Below are 25,643 nucleotides of genomic sequence, written 5' to 3'. Positions count from 1 at the left end.
ATTAATATTCATTCATCTAAGGTGGGGGAGACAGACAATAAAGCAAATAAAAAATAAATCATTCTTCAGATGGTGGTAAGTGCTGGCACTTATGAAAAAGGGTTGGGACCCAGGGACTTCCCTGGCGGTCCAGTGGTTAAGACTCCATGCTTCCACGGCAGGGGGCACGGGTTTGATCCCTGGTTGGGGAACTAAGATCCTGCATGCCACGAAGCCAAAAAGGGTTGGGACCTGAAGCTCATAAAGTTTGGGCCTCCCTCCCCTCCCTGCCGAATACATATATTTTTTTAAATTTTATAAATAGCATTTTTTTAACTGAAGTATAGTTGATTTACAATATTTCAGGTGTACAGCAAAATGAGGGGGTAGAAGGGTGGATGGAGGTGAATGGTCAGATTCTGGGACTTCCCTGGCGGTCCAGTGGTTGAGACTCCACGCTTCCACTGCAGGGGGCACGGGTTCGATCCCAGATGGGGAACTAAAGAAAGAGAGGGAGGGAGGGAGGGAGGGGGGAAGGAAGGGGTCAGATTCTGGAAACAACAGTATTTTGACAGTAGAGCCAGCAGGATTTGCTGATGGGTTAAATATGGGGTGTGAGGAAAAGGGGGCTTTTAGGATTTTGGCCTAAGCGAGTGGAAGGGTGGAACTGTGAGTTACTGGAGTGAGGAATTCTGGGGCAGAGCAGGGTGCAGGGGAAGATAAGGAGTCAGTCTGGGGATCTGTTAGGTTTGAGATGCCGGCTCAACATGGAAGTGGAAATGTTAAAGAACAGATATTTAGGAATGGAGTTCATGGGAAAGGTCCGGTGAGAGGTAACATAAATGTGGGCACCAGCAGCATGACAGATTGATGGGATTCAAGCCATGTGATTTCAGACTGACATCCTCAAGGAGCGGGTGTGGGGCCGAGAGAAGAGCTGCCTGGAGCTTGTGGGCACCGTGGAGGAGAGCAGGGGAGGAGGGGCTCCAGCAGAGAGGCTGAGAAGGAGCCAGAGAGGAAGAAGGAGACTGTTCCAGGAGGAGGCAGTGACCGGCTGTGGCAGACCCTGCTGAGAAGGAGCCGCTGGATTTAAAGAGGAGGAGGTCGTCCTTGACCTTGGCAAGAGCGGTTTCTGGAAAGCAGTGGAGAGTGAATGTCTGATTAGAGTGGGTTCCAGGGAGCATGTGGTGAGAACTGGGGGCAGCGACTAGAGACAATCTTTCCAGGAGCTTTACTCTTTTTTTAAAAAATAAATTTATTTATTTATTTAATTTTGGCTGCGTTGGGTCTTTGTTGCTGTGCGCGGGCTTTCTCTAGTTGCAGAGAGTGGGGGCCACTCTTTGTTGCGGTGCGTGGGCTTCTCACTGTGGTAGCCTCTCGGAGCATGGGCTCTAGGCACGTGGGCTTCAGTAGTTGCAGCACGCGGGCTCAGTAGTTGTGGCTTGCGGGCTCTAGAGCGCGGTCTCAGTAGTAGTGGCACACGGGCTCAGCTGCTCCACAGCACGTGGGACCTTCCCGGACCAGGACTTGAACCTGTGTCCCCTGCATTGGCAGATGGATTCTCAACCACTGTGCAACCAGGGAAGCCCGGAGTTTTACTTTTAAAGGAGGCAGAGAAATGCAGTAACTGGTGAGAGATGGAAGGTCAAGAAAGAGTATGCTTGTTTTTCTGTTTGGAGCTTTTTTTGGGGTAAAATATACATAAAATACACATAAAATTTACCATTTTAAGCATCATTAAGTGTACAATTTGGTGGCATTAAGTACATTCACATTGTTGTGCAACCATCGCCACTATCTATCTCTATATCTCTTTCTGCCTTGCAAAACTGAAATTCTGTACACGTTAAACATTAACTCCCCACTCCCCAGCCCCTGGTGACCACCATTCTATTTTCCGTCCCAGTGAATTTGACTACTCTAAGTACCTCATATAAATGGAATCACACAGTATTTGTCTTCCTGTGTCTGGCTTATTTCACTTAGCATAATGTCTTTAACGTTCAACCATGTTGTAGTAGGTGTCAGGAACTCCTTCCTTTTTAGTATTTGAATAATATTCTGTTGTGTGGATAGACCATATTTTGCTCATCCATTCATCTATTGATGGACACTTGGATTATTTCCACCTTTTGGCTACTGTGAATAATGCTGCTCTGAACATGGGTACACAAACATCTGTTTGAGTCTCCTTTCATTTCCTTTGGGTATATACCCAGAAGTGGAATCGCTGCATCGTATGGTAATTCTATGTTTAATTTTTTGAGGACCTGCCATGCTGTTTTCTGTTTGTTTGCTTTTAAGATAGGAGATTAAATAGCATGTTTGTATTGTGGTGGAAATGATCAAATAAAAAGGAGGAAACTGATGAAGCAAAAGAGAGGAGAGAATTGCTGGGGTAATGACCTTGGGTCAGGAAAGAAGGTGGGATCTCATGTACAAGTGGAGGCTTGGCCGTGGGTAGCAGCCCCAAGTTTATCCTTAGTTACAGATTTTATGGACCAGGATGCGGTAGAGGGAGCTTATGCAAGTCTTCTTCCAATTGCTTTGATATTCTCAGTGAAACTAGGAGGAACAATATATATCAAAGAAGAAAGCGCTATCCAGCTTTATTCACAGTCTCTAAATACAGCCAAGAAGCTCTTCAACTAGTAAAAGGATAAACAAAGTGTGGTATATCCATGCAGTGGAATGCTACACAGGATCAAAAAGGAATGAACTACTGAGGTATCCAACGTGGATGAGTCTCAGATGCACGATGCTGAAAGAAGCCAGTCTCAAAAGTTTACATACTGTCTCATTCCATTCATATGAAATTCTGGAAATGAAAAATGATAGGAACAACAGACGTTGCCAGGGGCTGGGGAGGGGGGAGGGGTCAACGGCAAAGGGGTAGCATGAGGGACTTTTGGGGGTGATGGACCTGACTGTATGCTGATTGTGGTAGCAGTGGTTAGGCAGCTGCATGCACTTGTCTAGAACTAGGTGCCAAAAACAGTGAACTTGAAAGTATCAATAGTATTCCAGGTGTGTGATCTCAATTAAAAGACTATTGCTTCAAGTCCCAATCTGCATTCTGGCTGGGTTCGAGTCCTGGCACGTGGGTTCAAGTCCCAATCTGAGTTGTGTGGTTTCAAAACCAGGGTCCAACTCCTCACTGGGGCCCCACGGCCTCACGGAGTATCTGCCCTCCCCCCTTCTCCATCCTCAGCCTTCTCCCCTTTGCCCACTTAGGGCTTAGTATCTGTGTTCCTCTGTCTAGAAAGCTCTGCCCCCAGATGTCTGCAGCAGTTGCTCCTCTGGCCTCCAGGTCCCAGCTTATATGTCACCACCTCAGAGAGGCCCTCCTGGATGCCTGGCCTAAAGTAGCTCCCCTGTCTCCACTTCACTCACCCTGTTTGATTTCCTTCCAAAGGATCGTCTCTCCCATTATTTTCTTGCCTGCTCCTCCTACAATGTACACTCCATGAGACCAAGGACCTTATCTGTCCTTCTGAAACTGAGCAGGACCCTGAGGGGCTCCTGGGCACAGAAGCCTTTCTGTGTCCCCTGTTTCTTGTTTGTAGGGAATAGACTCCAGCCTCCATGACCTTCCCTGAGTTCCAAAGAGCAGATGTGAACAGCTGCTAATCAGGGAAGGGAGGAGATGCAGAGACAAGGGAGGAGACCACCTAAGCCATATTAAAGGAACCAGGGATGCTCATCAGGAGACTATCTGAGGCCAGATTAAAGGAGTGCAGGCCCTGCACACACCCTTATTAGCAACTCCACCCTTGAACCACTGATATAAAACTCCTCACCAAATCCTCCCGGGTTGGGACACGCAGTTTTGAGGGGCACAAGCCTGCTGTGTCCCCGTTTGCCTGGCAAAGCAGTAAAGATATTCTTTTCTACTTCACCCAAAACTGTGTCTCCAAGATTCAATTTGGCACCGGTGCACAGAGGCCGAGTTTTCAGCATCACTTCCACACCAAGTTCCCCATGCCAGAGCAATGGCTGGCCCACAGAAGAACGCAATTAATACCTGGGGGAGGGCTGAGTTGGGGAATGTGGGTGTCATTTTCATCCCCATTTGACAGATAGGTAGACTGGTCTCACAGAGATCAAATCACCCAGTCGGTAAACAGGGCAAGTTGGGGTTCACACGCAGGCCCTTCCACCACCAAAGCCTGGGGTTGCACCCCTCCTCCCTGGGCCACCCTATGTTACCCCAGCAGGTGACTGGCCAGTGTGGAGGCCAGTGGGTTTGTCAATGAAGTTGATGTTCTTGAGAGCCCACTCTGTGCACAGTAAGGACTATTTTGCACATTCTTTGTCTTCAAAAACAGTCTATTTCTTGAAATAAGAAACTCAACGGACTTCCCTGGTGGCGCAGTGGATAAGAATCCGCCTGCCAATGCAGGGAACATGGGTTCGATCCCTGCTCTGGGAAGATCCCACATGCCGCGGAGCAACTAAGCTCATGTGCCACAACTACTGAGCCTGCGCTCTAGAGCCCGCGAGCCACAACTACTGAAGCCCGCACGCCTAGAGCCCAAGCTCTGCAAAAGAGAAGCCACCACAATGAGAAGCTCACGCACCACAACGAAGAGTAGCCCCCTCTCGCTGACACTAGAGAAAGCCCATGTGCAGCAACGAAGACCCAACGACGAAGACCCAATGCAGCCAAAAATAAATTAATTAATTAAATTATTAAAAAAAAAGAAACTCAATAGTTTAACTTAAATTTTAAAGCTGTTTCCAAATCTCATGTTGCTTATACACTTGGTACAATTTAACAATTGTTGTTAAGTACTCTCTTTATTAGGGTTGAAGACATCTACTAAGGAAAACAAGGGATTTGGGGTGGTTTTCCTGGCAGACTGGGGCTGCATATTGACTGAATATTTTGGCCATGACTCAGGGTTCCTCTGCTCCCTGAAATCCCAAGATCATGATAGACCACACTGAGTCCTCTTTTATAATCTCTTTGCCAATAAGAAATCCGAATGGGGTGGTGGGATGGCCCATGTATCCTGGGTCCAGTTACCTAATATTTCCAACTAATGGAGATTTGCAAACACCCTCTGCCCCACCCAGGTTTCGTCACCATTGAATTGGATCCAGCTGATCCAATTATTGCTTGATTATATCCTGTACTTTCTACTTGCAAAAATATGTATTTCCATATCCTTCCTATCTAACAGGGCCACACCTCTTAGATGGGATTGAATCATGCATATCTCCCCTGGTTCCTAGGTCTCAATAGGATAATTGAGACACACCAAGGGCAGAGTTGGGTTGGGCCTAAATTGGGCCAAGGTCAAGATAGGGAGGTCATGGTTAAAAAGAGATTAAGAGCAGGGGCTCTGGATGAGGCTGGCTAAAGATTTGTCAATTTTGTTTATTTTTTCAAAAAACCAGCTTTTAGTTTTATTGATCTTTTCTATTTTTTTTTTTTTAGTCTCTATTTCTTTTATTTCTGCTCTGATCTTTATGATTTCTTTCCTTCTACTAACTTTATGTTCTGCTTGTTCTTCTTTCTCTAGTTCCTCTAGGTGTAAGGTTAGGTTGTTTATTTGCGATTTTTCTTGTTTCCTGAGGTAAGCTTGTATCACTATAAACTTCCCTCTTAGGACTACTTTTCCTGTGTCCCATAGATTTCGGATCATTGTGTTTTTATTTTCATTTGTCTCTAGGTATTCTTTTTTATTTCCTCTTTGATTTCTTCAGTGATCCATTGGTTGTTTAGTAGAATATTGTTTAGCCTCCACGTGTTTGTGGTTTTTGCAGTTTTTTTCTTATAGTTTATTTCTAGTCTCATGCCAGTATGGTCAGAAAAGATACTTGATATGATTTCAATTTTCTTAAATTTGCTGAGGCTTGTTTTGTGGCCTAGCATGTGATCTATCCTGGAGAATGTTTCATGTGTACTCGAGAAGAATGTATATTCTGCTGCTTTTGGATGGACTCCTCTATATATATCAATTAAGTCTATTTGGTCTAATGTGTTATTTAAGGCCTGTGTTTCCTTATTGATTTTCTGTCTCGATGATCTGTCCATTGATGTAAGTGGGGTGTTAAGTTCCCCTACTATTATCCTGTTACTGTTGATTTCTCCTTTTATGTCTGTTAATATTTGCCTTACATATTGAGGTGTTCGTATGTTGGGTGCATACTTATTTACAATTGTTATATCTTCTTCTTGGATTGATCCCTTGATCATTATGTGGTGTCCTTCTTTGTCTCTTGTAACAGTCTTTATTTTAAAGTCTATTTTGTCTGATATAAGTATTGCTACTTCGGCTTTCTTTTGATTTCCATTTGCGTGGAATACAATATAGAGATGCAGGAGGCATGCAGGTTAAACTGACGTCTTGAGCGACTACCTGCTCGGAAATGGGGGTGTGGAGGCAGGGTCCTATTGAGACAAAGATGCTCTGCTAGACAGGATGTCCCTCCCTCCCTAGCAGCTTTCCTCACCCATAAAGTGGAGATAATCATCATAAATTCCATACTAGGTGAGATAGTGCATGTAAAGATCTTAGCACAGAGACCACACATCAGAAGCCCTCGGTAAGTGATAGCTGCTATTATTAATATCAGTATCATCATTGTCCCTTCAGGTCACCTGGCCTGCAGACTGCCAAACCCACCCAGGCCCTGGGCTGGGCCCTGGGCCCTGGAAACAATTTACAATGATGGCATCAGTCCGGACTTTAAGAAAAACAGTGTGACCAGCCACTTCTTACCTTCTGTAGAAGTCACTGGTGTAAATGCCAGAGGAAAGGCCCTCAGAGTTGGGGTCCCTTTGAAGGAACAAACACTGTTCATGCCGGCTGTTAACCCTGTGAGGTTAAATAAAACACATAGGACTTCCCTGGTGGCACAGTGGTTAAGAATCTGCCTGCCAATGCAGGGGACATGGGTTTGACCCCTGGTCCAGAAAGATCCCACATGCTGCAGAGCAACTAAGCCTGTGTGCCACAACTACTGAGCCTGCGCTCTAGAGCCCATGAGCCACAACTGCTGAAGCCCGCGTGCCTAGAGCCCGTGCTCCGCAACAAGAGAAGCCACCACAATGAGAAGCCTGCGCACCGCAACGAAGAGTAGCCCCCACTTGCTGCAACTAGAGGAAGTCTGCACACAGCAATGAAGACCCAACACAGCCAAAAATAAATAAATAAAAAATAAATTAATTAAAAAAAACAAAAAAACACATAGACAATGAAACCGAGGTTCAGATCTTCTGTCCAGGGTCCTGGCCACACAGTGGTTGCTGACTCAGGGCGATTCTGATACAAAGGATCCAAGGCCACAGTTTCTGAGAATGTGGGACACTCACCTCAGGTGTGAAGGCCTCAGGATGATTCTCACTGACAGGCAGTCAAGTGTATCAGTGGACACCACATCTCCACGTGGGCCATTATTGTCCCCTAATACATTGGATACCTTTTGAACTGCACTGGCTGTTCCCTTGGCTTCAAAGTCTTCTACCTCCAGATAATTTCCTGGCTCAGTGCCTCACCTCCTTCAGCTCTTTATTCAAATGACTGTTTCTCAGGCAGCCCTCGTTAACATTGCCAACTTCCCTTTCCCCACGTGGTATTTGGGCTGTCTTGTTTACTGATGTACTCCTGATGCCTACACCAGGATCTGGCAAATAGTGGGCACTAAGTGAATATTTGTTGAGTAAATGTTGAATAAACTGGCTGAAACCCAGGCCTTTGGGAAAGCCACCCCATCCTGGAGGCACAATTTGCACAATGGGAAGGAACAGCCCAAGGAGGGGCAGAGGTCAGGCCCTTCCTCCGAGACAGCCTGTGTCGCTGGGCACCCCCAGGGGGTCTGGAGGAATGAACACTCATACCTGATGGACAGACAGGAAGAAAGGGCCACACTCTACTGTTAAATGAAAGAAGCCAGTTGTGATAACTGTATATATTGTAATTCCACTTTGTTAAAAAATTAACCACTTGGGTTATTTATTCATTCAACATGTATATACTGAACACATATACAAGTAAAAAGAAAAACTCCCATTTCCTTTCTGTACACAGTACTTCTGACACCAGATGTGTAGGGTTTTCCACACCAAGCAAGTCTCTAATTTTTGGTGGACAGGACTGGGTGACCTACAATTTAACTTAGTTCTGACACTAACTGCTTGGAATTCACACACACCATGCAGGTCAAGGGCTCAGTCCCACAAGACTGCCTCCATTTCAGACACTGATCACACGTCACAGGTTGTCACCTGGAACATTGCTGACAGACTGGCTATATATATATATATATATATATATATATATATATATATATATATATATATAAATATATATATTTATATATTTATATATATATAAATCGGGAGTTCTCATGACCCCCTCCTCAAGTTTGATAATTTGCTTGAATAGCACACAGAACTCAGAGAAACACTTACTTACATTCGCCAGCTTATTATAAAGGATACAACTCAAGAACAGCGAAATGGTGAAGGTGCAGAGGACAAGGTATGTGGGAAGGGGTGCTGGGCTTCCACGCCCTCTCTGGGTGTACCACCCTCCCAGCACCTAGATGTGTTTGCTAACCCAGAAGCTCTCCAAATCCCATCCTTTAGGTTTTTTATGGAGCTTCTATTAAGTAGGCAGGTGTGGTTGAAAGGGGCTTGTTATGAATAACAAAAGACGCTTGCTCCTTTCCCCTTCTGGAGCTCTTTCAGGAACTGGGGACAAAATATACAACAAAAGATGCTTTTTACCTTTATCACTTAGGAAATTACAAGGATTTTAGGAGCTCTGACTGGGAGCTGGGTACAAAGACCAAAAAGTATATTTCTTATTACCTCCCAATATCACAATAGGTATTTGGTTCCTTCAACAAATATTTACTAAGCACCTACTATGTGCCAGGTCCGGGACTAGGTTCGTAAACCACCACCACAAAAGCAGCAATAGCTGCAGCAGAGAGGCAGGATGGTGTAGTGGTTAGGAATGCTGACTCTGGACAGCATAGATGTGAACCCTGGCTCTGGACTCCCTTGTCAGGTGTCCTTTGGCTTGTCATTTGCCCTCTTCATGCCTCAGTTTCCTCATCTGTAAAACAGGGATAGTCATAGTGCCTAAACTCTAGGCCCATTTGAGGATTAAATGAGATCAGGTATGTTAACCACTCTTAGCTCAGGGCCTGGCACAGAGCAAGCTCTCTGTAAGCCTTTGCCCTGTGACCTTGGGCTTGTCTGGTCCCTGTATGAGACAGGCTCTATTGGTCACCACTTCCATCTGACAGGTAAGGAAACTAAGACTCAAGTAAGAAGTGTCCAACATGAAGTCACTTGTCCAGTTCGCATCCTGAGGAAAGGGAAGGGCTGGGATTTAAACCCAGTGGTCAATCCCACAGCACCCCTTGGACCATTTCAGTTAGCATGGGGAGCAGGTGTCATGTTCCTAAATGAAAAAGAGAGATACATCCTGTGGGGACTAAGTTTATGTGTCAAGTTGGCTGAGCCACAGTAGTCACTCAGATATTTGGTCAAACACCAGTCTAGATGTTGCTGTGAAGGTATTTTCAAGATCAGATTAGCATTTAAATCAGTAGATTTACCAGATTATCCTCCACAGTGCAGGTAGGCCTCATCAATCAGTTGAAGGCCTTCAGAGGAAAAAGCCCAGAGGTCCAGGGAGGAAGAGGAAATTCTGTCTCAAGACTGTCCTGAGGGGCTTCCCTGGTGGCGCAGTGGTTGAGAATCTGCCTGCCAATGCAGGGGACACGGGTTCGAGCCCTGGTCTGGGAAGATCCCACATGCCACGGAGCAACTGGGCCCGTGAGCCACAGTTACTGAGCCTGTGCGTCTGGAGCCCGTGCTCCGCAACAAGAGAGGCCGCGATGGTGAGAGGCCCGTGCACCACGATGAAGAGTGGTCCCCACTTGCCGCAACTAGAGAAAGCCCTCGCACAGAAACCAAGACTCAACACAGTCATAAATAAATAAATAAAAGAAAGTGAATTTCCCTCGTGGTGCAGTGGTTAAGAATCCGCCTGCCAATGCAGGGGATATAGGTTCGAGCCCTGGTCTGGGAAGATCCCACATGCTGCGGAGCAACTAAGCCCGTGCGCCACAACTACTGAAGCCCACATGCCTAGAGCCCATGCTCTGCAACAAGAGAAGCCACCGCAACGAGAAGCCCGTGCACCGCAACGAAAAGTAGCCCCCGCTCACCACAACTAGAGAAAGCCCGCGCACAGCAACGAAGACCCAACGCAGCCAATAATAAATAAATAAGTTAATTAATTTAAAAAAAAAAAAAGACTGTCCTGGGACTCGAGCTGCAACATCACCTCTTCCCTGGGTCTTCAGCCAGCTGCCCTACCCAGCAGATTGCCCTACCCAAAATTGGCAGATCTTGGACCTGCCAATCTCTACAATCACATGAACCAATTCCTTAAAATAAATCTATATCATACACATCCTACTGGTTCTGTTTCTCTGAAGAACGCTAAGACACATCCTGTCCTAGAAACCCATGGCAGGGCTCAGGTGAGTGAAGTAGACAAAGCCCATCTCTCAATGGACTCCTGAAACTTAGCTTTATAATCGAAGACCAACCCAAACTTTGTAGATTGCAGAATGAAATTCAGATATACTTCTTACATACAGTGCAATCAAATAAAAAGGTTAAATTCTTATTTGGACAATGGAAGAGGAGCTGCTTGCAGAGGACCTGGAAGGGACAGCTAGATTCCTTGACCCGGGTAGCCACCCTCTAGACCCTCTGGGGTCCTACACCCTCCCCCGCTTCCACGGGCTGGAAGTGCAGAAAGCTGTGAGCAGCCCTGGCCCCTAACGCTCCCACGGAGGGGTTCCTGCGGGAGCGTTTATCAACCACAGCATCACACGTGCCCCAGTCAACCTGCAGCAGGTGTGGAGGGGCCAACGCTGCGGTCGTAGCAGAGGTAGTGGAGGGGAGGAAGCGGCCTGCCCTGAACTCGGGGGAGTTTTCTGGCTATAGGACAGTAGTGCTCCGAGGAGCACTGGGCAGCCCAGGTGAATGTTTAACCATCTGTTATGGGTTGAGCCATGTCCCTGACAAATTCTCATGTCAAAGTCTTAATCCCTAGTACCGCGGAATGTGACTTTATTTGGATGTAGTTATGGTCACTGCAGTTATAATTAGTCAAGATGAAGTAATATTGAATAGGGTGGGTCCCCAATCTGACTCGTGTCCTTACAAAAGAGGGAAACTTGGACACAGGCATGCACACGGGGAGAATGCCATGTGAACGTGAATGCAGAGATTGGGGTGATGCTTCTATAAGCCAAGGAACGCCAAAGGCTGCCGGCAAAGCACCAGAGAAGCCAGGAGAGGCATGGAACAGATTCTCTCTCACAGCCTCAGACTTCTAGGCTCCAGAGCTGTGAGTCAATAAATTTCCATTGTATAAGCCACTCAGTTTGAGGCACTTTGTTAGGGCAGCACTAGTAAACTAATGCACCATGCCTCACCACTCATGGTTGTTTGCTCTTCTTAAATGGCCTCTCAAATAGCCATCAGAGTTGTTCTGGAAGACCAGAAGGGGGACTTCCCTGGTGGCACAGTGGATGAGAATCCACCTGCCAATGCAGGGGACACGGGTTCGAGCCCTGGCCCAGGAAGATCCCACATGCCGTGGAGCAACTAAGCCCGTGTGCCACAACTACTGAAGCCCACGCGCCTAGAGCCCATGCTCCGCAACGAGAAGCCACCGCAATGAGAAGCCCGCATTCCACAAGAGTAGCCCCTGCTCACCAGAACTAGAGAAAGCTCACGTGCAGCAACGAAGACCCAAACGCAGCCGAGAATAAATTTTAAAAAAATTAAATCTTAAACAAACAAAAAAAAGACCCGAAGGGAATGACAACACCTAATTGGCCTCTGGAGGGCCCAGTTTTTTAAAACCCTGGTATCAGATTCCTTGGGGACTTGCTGAAATGCAGACTTCTGGGCCCCACTCCAGACTTACTGAGTCAGAATCCGAGGGCTGGGGCTAGAAACTGGATTCTCAAAGATCTCTCCAGGTGATCTTTTTTCTTTTCCCCAGTAGACTGTCTTGTTAGAGTAGTTTGCAGAAAAATTGAGATGACAGTACAGAGAAGTCTCACATACTCAGCACCAAGTTTCCCATATTATCGTATTATTAACAGATTAGTGTGATACATTTGTTACAATTAATGAACCGATACTGATATATTCTTTTTTTTTTTTTTTTTTTTTTAATAGCTACTTTATTTATTTATTTATTTATTTATTTATTTATTTATTTATTTTGGCTGTGTTGGGTCTTCGGTTCGTGCGAGGGCTTTCTCTAGTTGCGGCAAGCGGGGGCCACTCTTCATCGCGGTGCGGGGACCGCTCTTCATCGCGGTGCGCGGGCCTTTCACTATCGCGGCCCCTCCCATTGCGGGGCACAGGCTCCAGACGCGCAGGCTCAGTAGTTGTGGCTCACGGGCCCAGCTGCTCCGTGGCATGTGGGATCTTCCCAGACCAGGGCTCGAACCCGTGTCCCCTGCATTAGCAGGCAGATTCTCAACCACTGCGCCACCAGGGAAGCCCCTGATATATTCTTAACTAGTGTCCAGAGATTCTTTCGATTTCCTTTGTTTTCACCTATAGTCCTTTGTTTCTGTTCCAGGATCCCACAGTACATTCAGTTGTCAAGTCTCTTCAGGCTCCCCTTGACTATGGTGGTTTCTAGGACTTCACTGCTTCTGATGACCTTGACAGTTCTGAGGACGGCTCAGGTATTTTGTAGGAGGCCCCGCTACCGGCATTTGTCTGATGTACTTCCCAGGATTATATTGGGGTTATGGGGTGTTGGGAGGAAGACTAGAGGTGAAGGGCCATTTTCATCACATCCTATCAAGACTACATACTTGCAGCATGACTTATTGTTATTGTTGTTGACCTTGATCTTCTAGCTGAGGCAGTACTGACCCAGCTCCCAACTCATTTTTATGCCAGAGAAACAAGAGGTGACAGAGAGAAGGCCTCTGACCCTATCTGTGACCACCCTCTTGGGTGGCACCGTTCAGGAGAAAGTAGCCACAGCAAGGGTACAGCTCATACGTAGAGCAGTTCTTACATGACACGCACCTGCCCATGACTTCGTTTGTCCTCACAACAACCTCATGAGGTGGGTGAAATCATTGTTCTGTTCCGCACGAAGGGGCTGAGATTTTGAGGCCTCATCAGCTCGGCACTGCTCCAAGCTGCGGGCTGCCCGAGTGAAGGTGAGGGAGCCTCAGTGGCTGGGCCCCCTCTCCCAGGGTGACAGCAGGGACAAGAGACAGGCAGTGCTCCCCTTCAGGGCACAAATCAGAGCCCTGGCCAGAGGCGAACTCGCTCCTTCTAGCCCAGGTGTTCTGAGTGGGAAATACCCACATGGAAAGAGGTTAAAAGACAATTATGCCCAGGAATTTCCCTGGCGGTCCAGTGGTTAAGACTCCGTGCTCCCACTGCAGGGCGTGCGGGTTCGATCCCTGGTCAGGGAAGTAGGATCCCGCGTGCCATGCAGCCAAAAAGAAAAAAAAAGACACATGAGGCCAAGGTGTCCAAAACCAAGAGAATGAGACTTTTTAAAAAATATTTATTTATTTTCCCTTTTTTTTTTTTTTTTTTTTGGCTGCGTTGGGTCTTAGTTGTGGCACACGGGATCTTTGTTGAGGGATGAGAGATCTTTTCGTTACGGTGCACGGTCTTCTCGGGCTTCTCTCTAGTTGTGGTGTACGGGCTCCAGAGCGTGTGGGCCCTGTAGTTTGTGGCACGCAGGCTCTCTAGCTGTGGCGTGCTGGCTTAGCTGCCCCACAGCATGTGGGAATCTTAGTTCCCCGACCAGGGATCGAACCTGCATCCCCTGCATTGGAAGGTGGATTCTTTACCACTGGACCACCAGGGAAGTCCCAAGAATAGAGACTTTTGACCCTGCACATGCCATATTTATTTAACCAGTCCCTTACTGATGGATGGTAATCACATTTCCTGTTTTTTTTTTTTAAATATTTATTTATTTGGCTGCGCCAGATCTTAGTTGCAGCACTCGGGATCTTCATTGCCACGTGCCAGATCTTCTTAGCTGCGGCACGCAAACTCTTAGTTGTGGCATGTGGTATCTAGTTCCCTGACCAGGGATCAAATCTGGGCCCCGTGCACTGGGAGCATGGCGTCTTAGCCACTGGACCACCAGGGAAGTCCCTACATTTCCTGTTGGCTACTATTACAGTGCAGCCATGAACACCTATGTACCTAAAACATTCTGCAACCTACTCCAGAAGACAGATTCCTGAAACTGTACCTGCTAAGTCATAGGGCAGGAGTATTTGTTTGTTGGTTTATTATAGTTGATTTACAATGTGGTGTTAGTTTCAGGTGTACAGCAAGGTGATTCAGTTATATATATTCTTTTTTGGATTCTTTTCCCTTATAGGTTATTAAAAATATTGAGTATAGTTCCCTGTGCTATACAGTAGGTCCTTGCTGGTTAGGGCAGGAGTATTTTATTTTATTTTACTCTATTCTATTTTGGCCACGCTGTGAGGCTTGTGGGATCTTAGTTCCCTGACTAGGGATTGAACCCGGGCCACGGCAGTGAAAGTGCTGAATTCTAACCACTGGACCACCAGGGAATTCCCCAGGGCAGGAATATTTTAAATGTTGATACATACTACCAAATTACTCCTAAAAGGTTACACAGTTGTATATTCCTACCAACAGTACAGATTGCCCATCTTCTCACATCCTCCCCAATACTGGGTGTTATCTTTTCTTAATTTATTTGAAAGGCAAGGAAAAGTCATCTCATTTTCATCTGAATGTCTTTCATTATTAGAGAGGTCGAGCATCATTTCAGGTTTACTGGCCATTTGGATTTCTTTTGCTGTATAAACACACAATTCATGTCATTTGACCCATTTTCTTGTCATCTTTTTCTTATTGTTTTATAAGAGCTCTTTATATATTATAGATATTAGTTCTTAAATATATAACATATTTTTATCAATCTGTCATTCGTTTAGCATCTTTTCCTCTGTACAGAAGTTTTTTCTTTTTAACTAGGCCAAGTCTGTTGATCTTTTTTTTTTGGCCATGCCGTGCAGCTTGCAGGATCTTAGCTCCCTGACCAGGGATTGAACCCGGGGCCCCGGCAGCGAAAGCACCAAGCCTAACCACTGGACCACCAGGGAAGTCCCTGTTGATCTTTTCTCTTAAAGCTTCAGGGTTTTCTGTCACGTGTTAAAAAGCTCCCGCCCCCCGCCCCCCCACGTTCTGCACAGTCATCAGTTCCGGCTCATGAACAATTCTTATCTTTATACACCCACTGCTCCACCAGCTGCCTGGCCTTTCAATGCCCCGCATGGCTCTCCAGCCCCAAGGCAGAGCTTGGCCCCTCGGAGTCCCAGGGCCAGCCTGGACTGGAGGGCTGCTGGGTGCCCAGCCCCAGCCTCAAGTTCTTCTCCAGCTCTGCTGCCACGCGGGGTGCTGCGGACTGGATGGCATCCTGGATGCTGGGTAGGTCCCACTGGGTCCTTAGGAGGGCATCGTCCAGGGTGAAGAAACCATCGCGTGTACGCCGCACCTGGGTGCAGACAGCAGTGCTCTTCAGTTCCAGGCCAATTTCGTGCACCAGCCTTCGCAGCTGCTTCTGCGTCTCATGCATGCACCGCACCTCTGCCAGGGACACACAACAGAGGCAGTGGTCAGAAGCACGGCCTCTGGTGTCCGCCGATCTAGATCCACACCCCTTGAGACCTCCTGGCTGTGTAATAACCTTAGCAAGACACCTTACTTCTCTAGGGCTTTGTTCTTCAAAGTGTAGCCCAGGGTTGGTCCTGAAAGTTTGTTAGACATGCAGAATCTCAGGCCCCACCCAGACCTGCTGAGTCATAATTTGCCTTTTTTTGGTCTCGCAGCTTGTGGGATCTTAATTCCCCAACCAGGGATTGAACCCGTGGCCCCCCGCAGTGAAAGCACCGAGTCCTAACCACTGGACCACCAGGGAATTCCTAGAATTTGCCTTTTAAGAAGAATCCCAGGTTGGGAATTCTCTGGCGGTCCACCAGTTAGGACTCAGCGCTTTTACTGCCGGGGCCTGGGGTCAATCCCTGGTCAGGGAACTAAGATCCCGCAAGCCATGTGGCATGGCCAGGGGGAAAAAAAAAGAAGAAGAAGAACCCCACCCAGGTGATTGTGGGCGGGTTAAAGTTCGCAAAGTGCTGCTCTAAGGCTTGGTTTGCTCATCTGTAAAATGAGTGGTTGTGAGGAATCTAAGAGATAATTTCTCTAAGGCACTTAGCATTGGGAGAGTCTTGGTCAGCACTCAAGAAACAGAGCAAGGGCTTCCCTGGTGGCGCAGTGGTTGAGAATCTGCCTGCCAATGCAGGGGACACGGATTCGAGCCCTGGTCTGGGAAGATCCCACATGCCGTGGAGCAACAGGGCCAGTGAGCCACAACTACTGAGCCTGCGCATCTGGAGCCTGCGCTCCTCAACAAGAGAGGCCATGATAGTGAAGAGGCCCGCGCACCGCGATGAAGAGTGGCCCCCCGCTCGCCGCAACTAGAGAAAGCCCTCGCACAGAAACGAAGACCCAACACAGCCAAAAATAAATAAATAAATAAATAAAATTTTAAAAAAACAAAACAAAACAAAAAACTAAAGCCACATTGAAGGGGGCAGGTGAAATTAATTGTAATGGTATATTTAAAAAAAAAAAAAAAGAAAGGGAGCAAGATAGCACAGGGAGATCAGCTCAGTGCTTTGTGACCACCTAGAGGGGTGGGATAGGGAGGGTGGGAGGGAGACACAAGAGGGAGGAGATACGGGGATATATGTATATGTACAGCTGATTCACTTTGTTATAAAGCAGAAACTAACACACCATTGTAAAGCAATTATACTGCAATAAAGCTGTTAAAAAAAAAAAGAAAAGGAACAAGGAGCCCTCGTTAATGCGATAAACAAACAAAGAAGTGGTGGTGGGGTTGCTGAGTTGGGTGGGATCCAGGAGGGGAGAGTGGTGTCTGATGCCACACGATGACTTGAAACACTGGCCGGCTCTGGAAACGAGCCACTAAATATAATCTCTGCTTGTTAAGGTCTGGCTTCAAAGGGGGACTTGGCAGGAGATAGGAGAGCAGTTGTTCTGTGTGCTGTGTGATCAGCCAAGTCCAGCCTTAGGCTAGGAAGGAAGTCGGCCCCCGGTGCCTTGGCCAGCAGAGCTTAGGGCTCACACGTGCTGGCCTCTGCAAGGGCCTTCCACAGTGACTCCCCAAACCCAGGAGCCCCGTGGCACTGCCCCCAACTTCCTGGAGCAACTTACCTAAGAGGAACTCTGGAGGTGCAAACTGGAGGCATCGGATGCCAGTTATCAGCATCGGGGACTTGTTCGTGGGCCGCATCACGCCGCTCACGGCCATCTCATAGGCCTCCTGGGTCTGTAGGTCAACGTTGGAGTACCTGAGGATCAGGAGGGGCCAGAGTGGGCAGCTGACTGCCTACCCCTGGCCCTGCCCTATTCATGCCTTTCCTGAAGCTCTTCATTCGCTTTCCACCTTCCCTGCCCCTCTAGCCACCTTTGCAGCAGCCTTCTTCTGTCCCCTCCAATCCCTAACTGCAGGCTCTGACCCCCTCTCACACTCTCCCTGGCTTCAACGGTCATACCTGTGTTGACCACTTCCACCCCCTGGTTCTGTGCCGTGATGGTGCGGACCCCTAGCTCTCCTCTCCCTTAGCTCATATCCTCCCCAGGAGGCCAGCTGGGATCTCTTGGTCCCCTTGGTCTCCCCAGGGGCTGGCCCAAGACCCAGCACAAAGAAACACTTCTGCAGGCTGTGAAAGGAATGGGTGCTTGTGTCTGGTTTTGGAATTTGCCCCAGAGTGGGCGGAGCCTACAGGGAGCCCTGTGGGCAACTTCTTGCCCTTCCAGCACTTCCTTGAGGGTCCCCGTTCAGGGACGTGTGGGTTGGGCCTCACTTACATCACCAGAGCCTTCTGATGGGAACCTTGGATCAGGGCCAGGATTCGCTCCAGCTTCTCTCTGGTCACGTGGTCTGGAAAAGCCAGGGGATGGTCAGCACACAGGTGCCCACTGAGGAGGCAAACTGGCAAATTCCCTTCCCATAAACCAGCCCTATGCTTGGAACCTAGATGGGGTCCCAGAGCATCCTCTGGTCCCAGGGTTCCCATTTAGGGGGTTGAGAGTCCTTAGAGAATCTTATGAAAGCTCTGGACCCACTTCTCAGAAAGATACACATGAACTCAACATTTTGAGGACATTTTCAAGGGGCTCACACACCCCAAGTTAAGAACACTTTCTTCTGGAAATGAGGCTCCAAAGATGTAATGTGATTTGCCCCATATTCTCTTTTTTTAATATATAAATTTATTTATTTTATTTATTTATTTTTGGCTGTGTTGGGTCTTCGTTGCTGCATGCAGGCTTTCTCTAGTTGCAGTGAGTGGGGGCTACTCTTTGTTGCAGTGTGCAGGCTTCTCATTGCGGTGGCTTCTCTTGCTGCAGGGCACAGGCTCTAGGTGCGCGGGCTTCAGTAGTTGTGGCTCACAGGCTCTAGAGCACAGGCTCAGTAGTTGTGGCGCACGGGCTTAGTTGCTCTGCAGCATGTGGGATCTTCCCGGACCAAGGATCGAACCCGTGTCCCCTGCATTGGCAGGAGGATTCTCAAGCACTGCACCACCAGGGAAGCCCCTTGCCCCATACTGTAAGCCAGGTCCCCTGAGCCCCAGTCTGGGGTTTTTCAGGCCAGGGACACCAGGAGGGAGGGTGCCATCTGTCCAAATGCAGAAATGGGTGGCAAGAAGTGGGAGTGGCTCTGCCTGCTGGTCCAACCAAGTGACTGTGGAGCAGGCAGCAGCAAAGCCTGGGGATGCCCACGGACTGCAGGGAGGCCGAGCCTGCAGGCCAGCTGGGGCAGCCAGCAACTTCTGACTCCACAGGCCAGAGCTCTGGGAGCAGGTGTGGTGACTAAGGCCTGGCCAGCTGGGAAGGGCCTGGGCCTCTTACCCCTTCTGTCTGGTCTCATTCATGCTGTTGTCTTATCTGGAGGCGCCTGCTGCAGCCTCCTCCCCACTCATTTATAGCCCAGCTCAAATGCCGCCTGCTCCAGGAAGCCCCTCTTGGAGCACGTGGCTTCTTCCTTCTGGCTCCTGCCACTCTGCACCTGGGTCTCTTTCCCAGCACTTAGTTTTCTTTAGTGTTTACGTTATTATTATTATTATTTTTGGGGGACCCAGGCCCCGCCAACCAGGGCTTGAACCTGTGTCCCCTGCATTGGCAGGCGGATTCTTAACCACTGCACAACCAGGGAAGTCCTATTTTTAATTATATAATTGATACAAGAATCTTCTTCAAAAAATTTAGGGGGCTTCCCTGGTGGCGCAGTGGTTGAGAATCTGCCTGCCAATGCAGGGGACATGGGTTCGAGCCCTGGTCTGGGAGGATCCCACATGCCGCGGAGCAACTGGGCCCGTGAGCCACAACTACTGAGCCTGCGCGTCTGGAGCCTGTGCTCCGCAACAAGAGAAGGCCGTGACAGTGAGAGGCCTGCGCACCGCGATGAAGAGTGGCCCCCGCTCGCCACAACTAGAGAAAGCCCTCGCACAGAAACGAAGACCCAACACAGCCATAAAAAATAATAATAATAATTAATTAATTAATAATAATAATAATAAATAACACTTGCTCCTCTTCTTTAAAAAAAAAAAAATTTAGATCAACACCAACAAACATCTCCCCTCCTCCAAATTCTGGCTTCCTCCCTCTCAGAAGTGTCAACTTGGTAGTTGTCTTTAGACATTTTTCGGATGTTGACACACACATACAAGTACAAATATATAGACAGCACTGCTTCGCCACGTTTTTAATCTTCTCCAGGAGATGCAGAGGTGTGTGTCTGCTCTCCCTGCTAGACTGTGAGGCCTAAGATTGGGGACCCCATCTGATTCATCATATGCCCCTGACCCCCGCCCCCAGTGCCTGGCACGTGGTTGGTGCTCAAAAAACGTCAAATAAGCAAATGCAACAGATCATATAGGACGTCTCAGAACATGGGGAGAGTGAGAAATGAAGAATAAGCCATCCACCCACCCATCCATCCACCCACCCACCCATCCATCCATCCATTCACCCACCCATCTACCCATCCATCCATCCATCCATCCATCCATCAATACAGCACCTCCCATGTCCCAGGCGCTGTGTTGTGTGTGACCACAGGAGTGGAACTACATAGTTCCTGCTCTCATGGTTGACATTCTGGTGGGGAGACAGATATTAAATAATCACTAATCATTAGTTGATTACTTTTCTGACAGTACATTGAAACCATTTAAGCAGAGCACAGGGGAGCACAGGGCATTCCTGGAAGTCAGAATCACAGGTCCACGTCAACAGCCAGCCCCGGCTTGGTGTGTCTGAGAATAACTGAGCGGGGGCCCTCACGGCCCACGTCAGGGTGAGGAATCAAAGGAAGCAAATGAAGAGGCAGCCGCGACCGCCCCTCCCGCCCGCCCTGGGCTCCCATGGGCTCTCACCATACGTCGTCTTCTCCACCAGCCGCCCGTCCTCACAGAAGTCGTCTGTGGCTTTGCCCAGGAGGCCGTGTACTGTGTAATCCTGCGAGGACAGGGAGGGGGAGGTATGATCAGCCTCTCGGCTCTAAGCCGCCATGCCAAGGAGGGAGGTGTGGCCCAGCAGCTCAGGCCCCCGAGGTGCTAGACTGAGGCTGGGGGGCCCTCAGGTCTCCCTTCAGGGAGGTCAGGTGCTCAGCCCCTGCTCAGCTGCCCCTGGGGAAGGACACCCGACTTCCTCTCCTATGACAGCAAGCATCAGCAGCCTGCAAGGGGTGTCCCGAGCCACCCTGCAACCACCCCGGGCCTCCACACCTCTCCACTTCTGCCCAACCTGACAACTCAGAATGCCAGGCCCCTCCCAGGATGCTCTGTCAGCTTCTCTCTCCCCTCCAAATACGATCTGTGCAGCTACCTGCCTCTGCGTCAAATAACAGCAATGACGATGATAGAGGACGACAACAGTGACATCGACTGACCATCCACCACATGCCAGGGGCTGTGCTGAGCACATTACATATGGTCACTGATTAAACATTCAAAGCAACCGTATAGAGGCGGTACTACGACCACTCCCATTTCAAAGATGAGGAAACGGAGGCACACAGATGTTAAGTAATCCACCCAAGGAGACAGAACTGGCAGAGTGGTACAATCTGAGTTTTGAAGCGAAAACTTGGCTGCAGAATCTGTGCTCTTAACCACTAAAAACAAGGGCCTTCTAATGTGGCGTCTCTGCACATGATCGTGATGCCAGACCCCACAGCCCAGCATGGATGCAAGCTTCCTGACACCAAGACGGTGTCAGACAAAACCAGGTTCAAATCCCAGCTCTGCCCCTTAAAGTCGGTGTGACCCCGAGCAAGCGTCGTCTCCTGAGCCTCATTCTCTCATCTGTAAAATGGGTTAACAATAGATCCCATTTTACGGCGACGCTGTAAGGCATCCACAAGGGAGTCCGCATACAGTGCTCAGCACAGAGTAGCCAGCATGCGATAATGCCAGCTGTCATTATGATGTTACAGTTTCCCTTGGTACATGAGCTGAAAAAAAATGCTTGCTGATGGGCTGGGTATTCCCCATGGAATCATCTCTGCTTCAGAATCGTACCAGTGACCCCCAGGGAAAGGGCCAAGGGATAAGCAGGCCGTCCCCAGCCCCGTACCTTGGTGAGGTGAGCGTTGTACATGTCGGTGAGGAGACTTCGTCCACGTCCCACGCCGAGCACTGAAAGGCACCCAGCCTGATCTCACACCTGGCTCCCTCTTCCTGTTCCCCTGGGTCCTCCAACCCTCACCCCCTCCAGCAGAATACTCCCACTTCCAAAGCTGTGGAAGCCAGCAAGGGGGCAAGAAGAGCTTCTTCTACAGAGAACAAGTGAGCTCCTCTGTGCATATATGAAAATGCAGATTTCCGGGACCCACCCATATATACTGACTCTGACTAGTGTTGGGGAGGGGGCCTAGGGATCCTTAGCAAGCTCCCTGGGGTCCTGATGCACTCAGAAGTAAGAGACCACTGGCCCAGTCACACAGACCTACATTCACATCTGGGGTGGCTCTAAGCATGTCCTTTAACCTCCTTGGGTCTCAGGCTCCCCATCAGTAAAATGGGGATAAAAATACTGTCTGATCCCTGTGGGTGTTGTGATGATCGAGGCAATGCACACGAAGGAAGAAGCCGGCAAATAAATGGGGGCATTGTGGCCACTCCCTGCCTTTCCCCCGGTCTGTGTCTCCCTCTGGCTGAAGGAAAGAATGACCACCCATTCACTCCTGGAGGGAGGGGGGCATGAGATCACATCCGCCTGCCCGTGTCCCAGGAAGCAAGACAAGTTGCTGTGACTGTTGTGTATGGAGGACGTGGCCACCGCCCGACCCTGGGGACACAGATGGCTCATGACTCAGGGCTTTGTGTGTCCAGCTCCAGCGACATCCAGAGCCCAGCCAGTGGGGCCAGGGTCACACACTTGGCTACCCCATGCAAGCGATGACGGTTTTTCCTCTCTGGTCCAGGGACATTCACTAGCCACATGACCCAGGATGAGTTATCTATGCTCCTGGAGCCTTACTTTCTTCCTAAAATCATACGGTATCTACCAAATAAGGTTATTATGGTGAATGCATGTGCACAAAGAGTTTTAAACCACACGTCACAGGCAGGAATCACTTGATAAACGTGGGCGATCAGGACTTCCCCCTTCCCACCAGTCACCTCTCCAGAGGATCAGACTTGACAGGAATCAGGGGAGCAAGGCAGTAGTGGGAAATGGCTGTCAGGTTAGAAATGGGCTGGGCTCCTGGTAGCTCCCCGATCCTCTCCCAAGCCTCTATCATTGCACCCCAGGCTCACCACACCACCTACCAAGCACCCCAGACGCCTGGGCATCCAGTCGGTGCCCGATGCCAATCTTCAGGCTGGTGAATGCTGGTCCACATACTGGAAAGAAACAAACGAGGTCCTTTTCCTCAGAGAATCCAGCCTCCAGGATGGCTTTGGGCTGCATGGTGACCTCATTCCTAGAATGGAGCCTCATGGAGCCCAAACCAGCATCAGGCTGGACTTTCAGGCTTCCTCACCGTGGAATTTGGGGCCCAAAACCACTTCTTCAGTTTCCTGGGCCCAGAGAAAGGGCAACCCAGGAGGCCTGTTAAGTCCGTCCATCACCATTCCCCCCGTGAGACGCTTTGAGTGGACTGGGCAGAACACTGGAATCAAGACTGGGGGGTTCCCTATCCAGCTCCTATAGAAGGAGAGTCCTGGCCACTCTCCCAGGGAGAAAATGGAGGCTGTGAGCTCCTTAAGGCAGGGCCTGGGTCTGTGTGTTCACAGTTCTGCCCCCAGAGCCCAGAACTCACTGACTGCTTGGGAACAACCCATTTCCCAAAAGAATGAATGACCCATCAAATTCGTATACATTGAGTATGTACAGTTTTTTTGTATATCAGCTATACCTCAAGAAAGCTGGAAAAAAATAAAAAAAGAATGAATGCAGCAATGAGTTAGATGCTTTTACACTTCTGTAGATCAAGAGGAACCTAGGAGACCAGTATGGGGTGGTTAAGAGCCTACTGAATCCAGGCTACAGGACTTAACATTAGTCAACACTGAGCATCAGTTTCCTCATTTGTGAAATGGAACTAGGACCCACCTCACAGGATTCAGTGGGGTAGTATTTTGGGAAAAGCTTAACACAGTACCCCGTACAGAGTAGGTCCTCAACACATCAGACTTGTTATGGTTGTTATATGGTAAACTCACTGATTACTTCTCTCCAAGGGGTTTTAGAGGTTCCTGGTCAAGCTCCTTAGCCCTCCTATAGAGCCTCCCCAACACATGCTTTAATCATGTCTAATGACAGGGGCTCATTGTCAGAACTAGTTTCACTGCTGGGCAGCTTTGTTGACTATAGAAAGTCACTCTTCACAGACATAGAGAACAGACTTGTGGTTGCCGAGGGGGAGGGGGGGAGGGATGGATTGGGAGTTTGGGATTAGCAGATGCAAGCGATTATATACAGAATGGGTAAATAACAAGGTTCTACCGTATAGCACAGGGAATTATATTCAATATCCTGTGATAAACCATAATGCAAAAGAATATGAAAAAGAACGTACATATATATATAACTGAATCACTTTGCTGTACAGCAAAAATTAACACAACACTGTAAATCAACTGTACTTCAATAAAATAAATTAAAAAAAAAAAAGATCACTCTTTCACAGGAGCCCAAAACTCCCTCCTTATGACTTCTACCTGAGGGTCTCAATTCCTACCTGGAGTCCCAGAATAATAAAGAGGTCAACAAACTATAGTCCACAAGTCAAATCCTCAAGCCTGTTTTTTTATAGTGGCCCACAAATTAAAATGGTTTTTACATTTTTCAATGGTTCAAAAAAATCAAGAGGATAATTTTCATGACATATGAAATTATATGACATTCAAATATCAGCATCCACCAGTAAAGTTTTATTGGAACACAGCCAGGCTCATTGCTCTACATACTGTCTATAGCTGCTGCTTCCGCACTACAATGGCAGAGGTGAGCCTGCAAAGCCTAAAATATTGACTATCTGGCCCTTTCCAGGAAATTTTGCCAATCCCTGGTCCAATACTTCATTCCCACCCACTGTGGCCCTACACTGGTTTGGGACAGAAGGAGTCTGAGCTCTGGCTAGGACACTGACACTGGGCAGGGATTTCCTGGGAAGTGACACCCAGGCCCCTTCCTGAATGTGCTTTACCCAGCGGATGGTCGATGAGGGTGGGCACACTGGTGGCTGTGAGGGTCAGCTCCTTCTCTTCACTGCCTTCCACGGGGCCCAGCAGGAAGCGAACACGATGTTCAGAGGCAGAACGCTTCCCAGCATTGAGACCTGAGCACACACAAGTAAAGAACATCTTGTCGATTCTGTCTGAACACCGGGGGTGGGGGGTGGAGGGACAGGTAAATATGGAGATGTAGAAGACAGATGAAGGCCCACACAGCGCCTAGTACAGAGTAGGTCCTCAACACATCATACTTGTTATTGTTGTTATACTGTAAACTCACTGATTACTTCTGTCCAAGGGGTTTTAGAGTACTCTGCTTCTGAAAGCAGAAGTTAAGAAACAGACTTGGGTTCAAATCCTGACTTTACTACTTATTAACTATTTATGACAACGGACAATACTGAGTCTGTTTACCCATTTGAACACAGGGGAAGGCGAGGAGTGTATAGAACAGTCGATTAGGAAACCGCTCTGCCCAAACGACTAGGTCACATGACTTTATTTTGCAGCAAGGATCAGAAGCGGAGATGGCCTCCCGGGAAAATGGGAGCGGGATCGTGGGTCTCGCTCGAGGCACTCACCTTTCAAAAGCTGCAGCTCCACGGTATCGCGCAGATGCTTCCACTTTAGCCCCGGGGGCTTGTAGGCGGCGAAGAGCCCATGCAGCCGCGCCAGGGCGGCTAACCCCATGCCTAAAGCCCGCGTCCCGGGCTCGCGGAAGAGCTGAACCCGGACGGAAGTGCCTTACGGTCCCGCTCCCAAATGTGGTCCTTCCAATGGGCGCCGCCATGTTT

At 48.6% G+C, this 25,643-nt stretch overlaps 1 protein-coding gene across 8 annotated transcripts; it reads right to left on the bottom strand.

Annotated features, from left to right (window-relative positions):
- Positions 1–376: 376 nt before the first annotated feature.
- On the bottom strand, positions 377–25,642 carry TRUB2 (TruB pseudouridine synthase family member 2). Of its 8 annotated transcripts, XM_082468349.1 has the most exons (9): positions 25,431–25,640; positions 24,822–24,953; positions 22,939–23,013; positions 21,740–21,801; positions 20,539–20,620; positions 17,966–18,038; positions 17,309–17,445; positions 921–1,111; positions 377–478 (listed from the first exon to the last, which is right to left on the bottom strand). In XM_082468349.1, the coding sequence occupies exons 1-9, from the start codon at positions 25,537–25,539 to the stop codon at positions 392–394; spliced, it is 948 nt and encodes a 315-aa protein (XP_082324475.1). In that variant the 5' UTR covers positions 25,540–25,640; the 3' UTR covers positions 377–391. The 8 variants fall into 8 exon arrangements, 5 of the variants coding, with proteins under 5 accessions (XP_082324475.1, XP_082324473.1, XP_082324477.1 ...); XM_082468347.1 differs by lacking the exon at positions 377–478 and having other exon boundaries at positions 762–1,111; positions 25,431–25,642; XR_014265486.1 differs by lacking the exons at positions 377–478; positions 921–1,111 and adding an exon at positions 1,229–1,606 and having other exon boundaries at positions 17,309–17,423; positions 25,431–25,635.
- Between the last annotated feature and the right edge of the window lies 1 nt (position 25,643).

The sequence above is a fragment of the Balaenoptera physalus genome (genome assembly GCF_965194825.1).
Source record: "Balaenoptera physalus genome assembly, chromosome: 7".
Taxonomy (NCBI): domain Eukaryota; kingdom Metazoa; phylum Chordata; class Mammalia; order Artiodactyla; family Balaenopteridae; genus Balaenoptera; species Balaenoptera physalus.
Note: the sequence above shows the minus strand (reverse complement) of the source record. Positions and strands in the feature narration are given on the sequence as shown.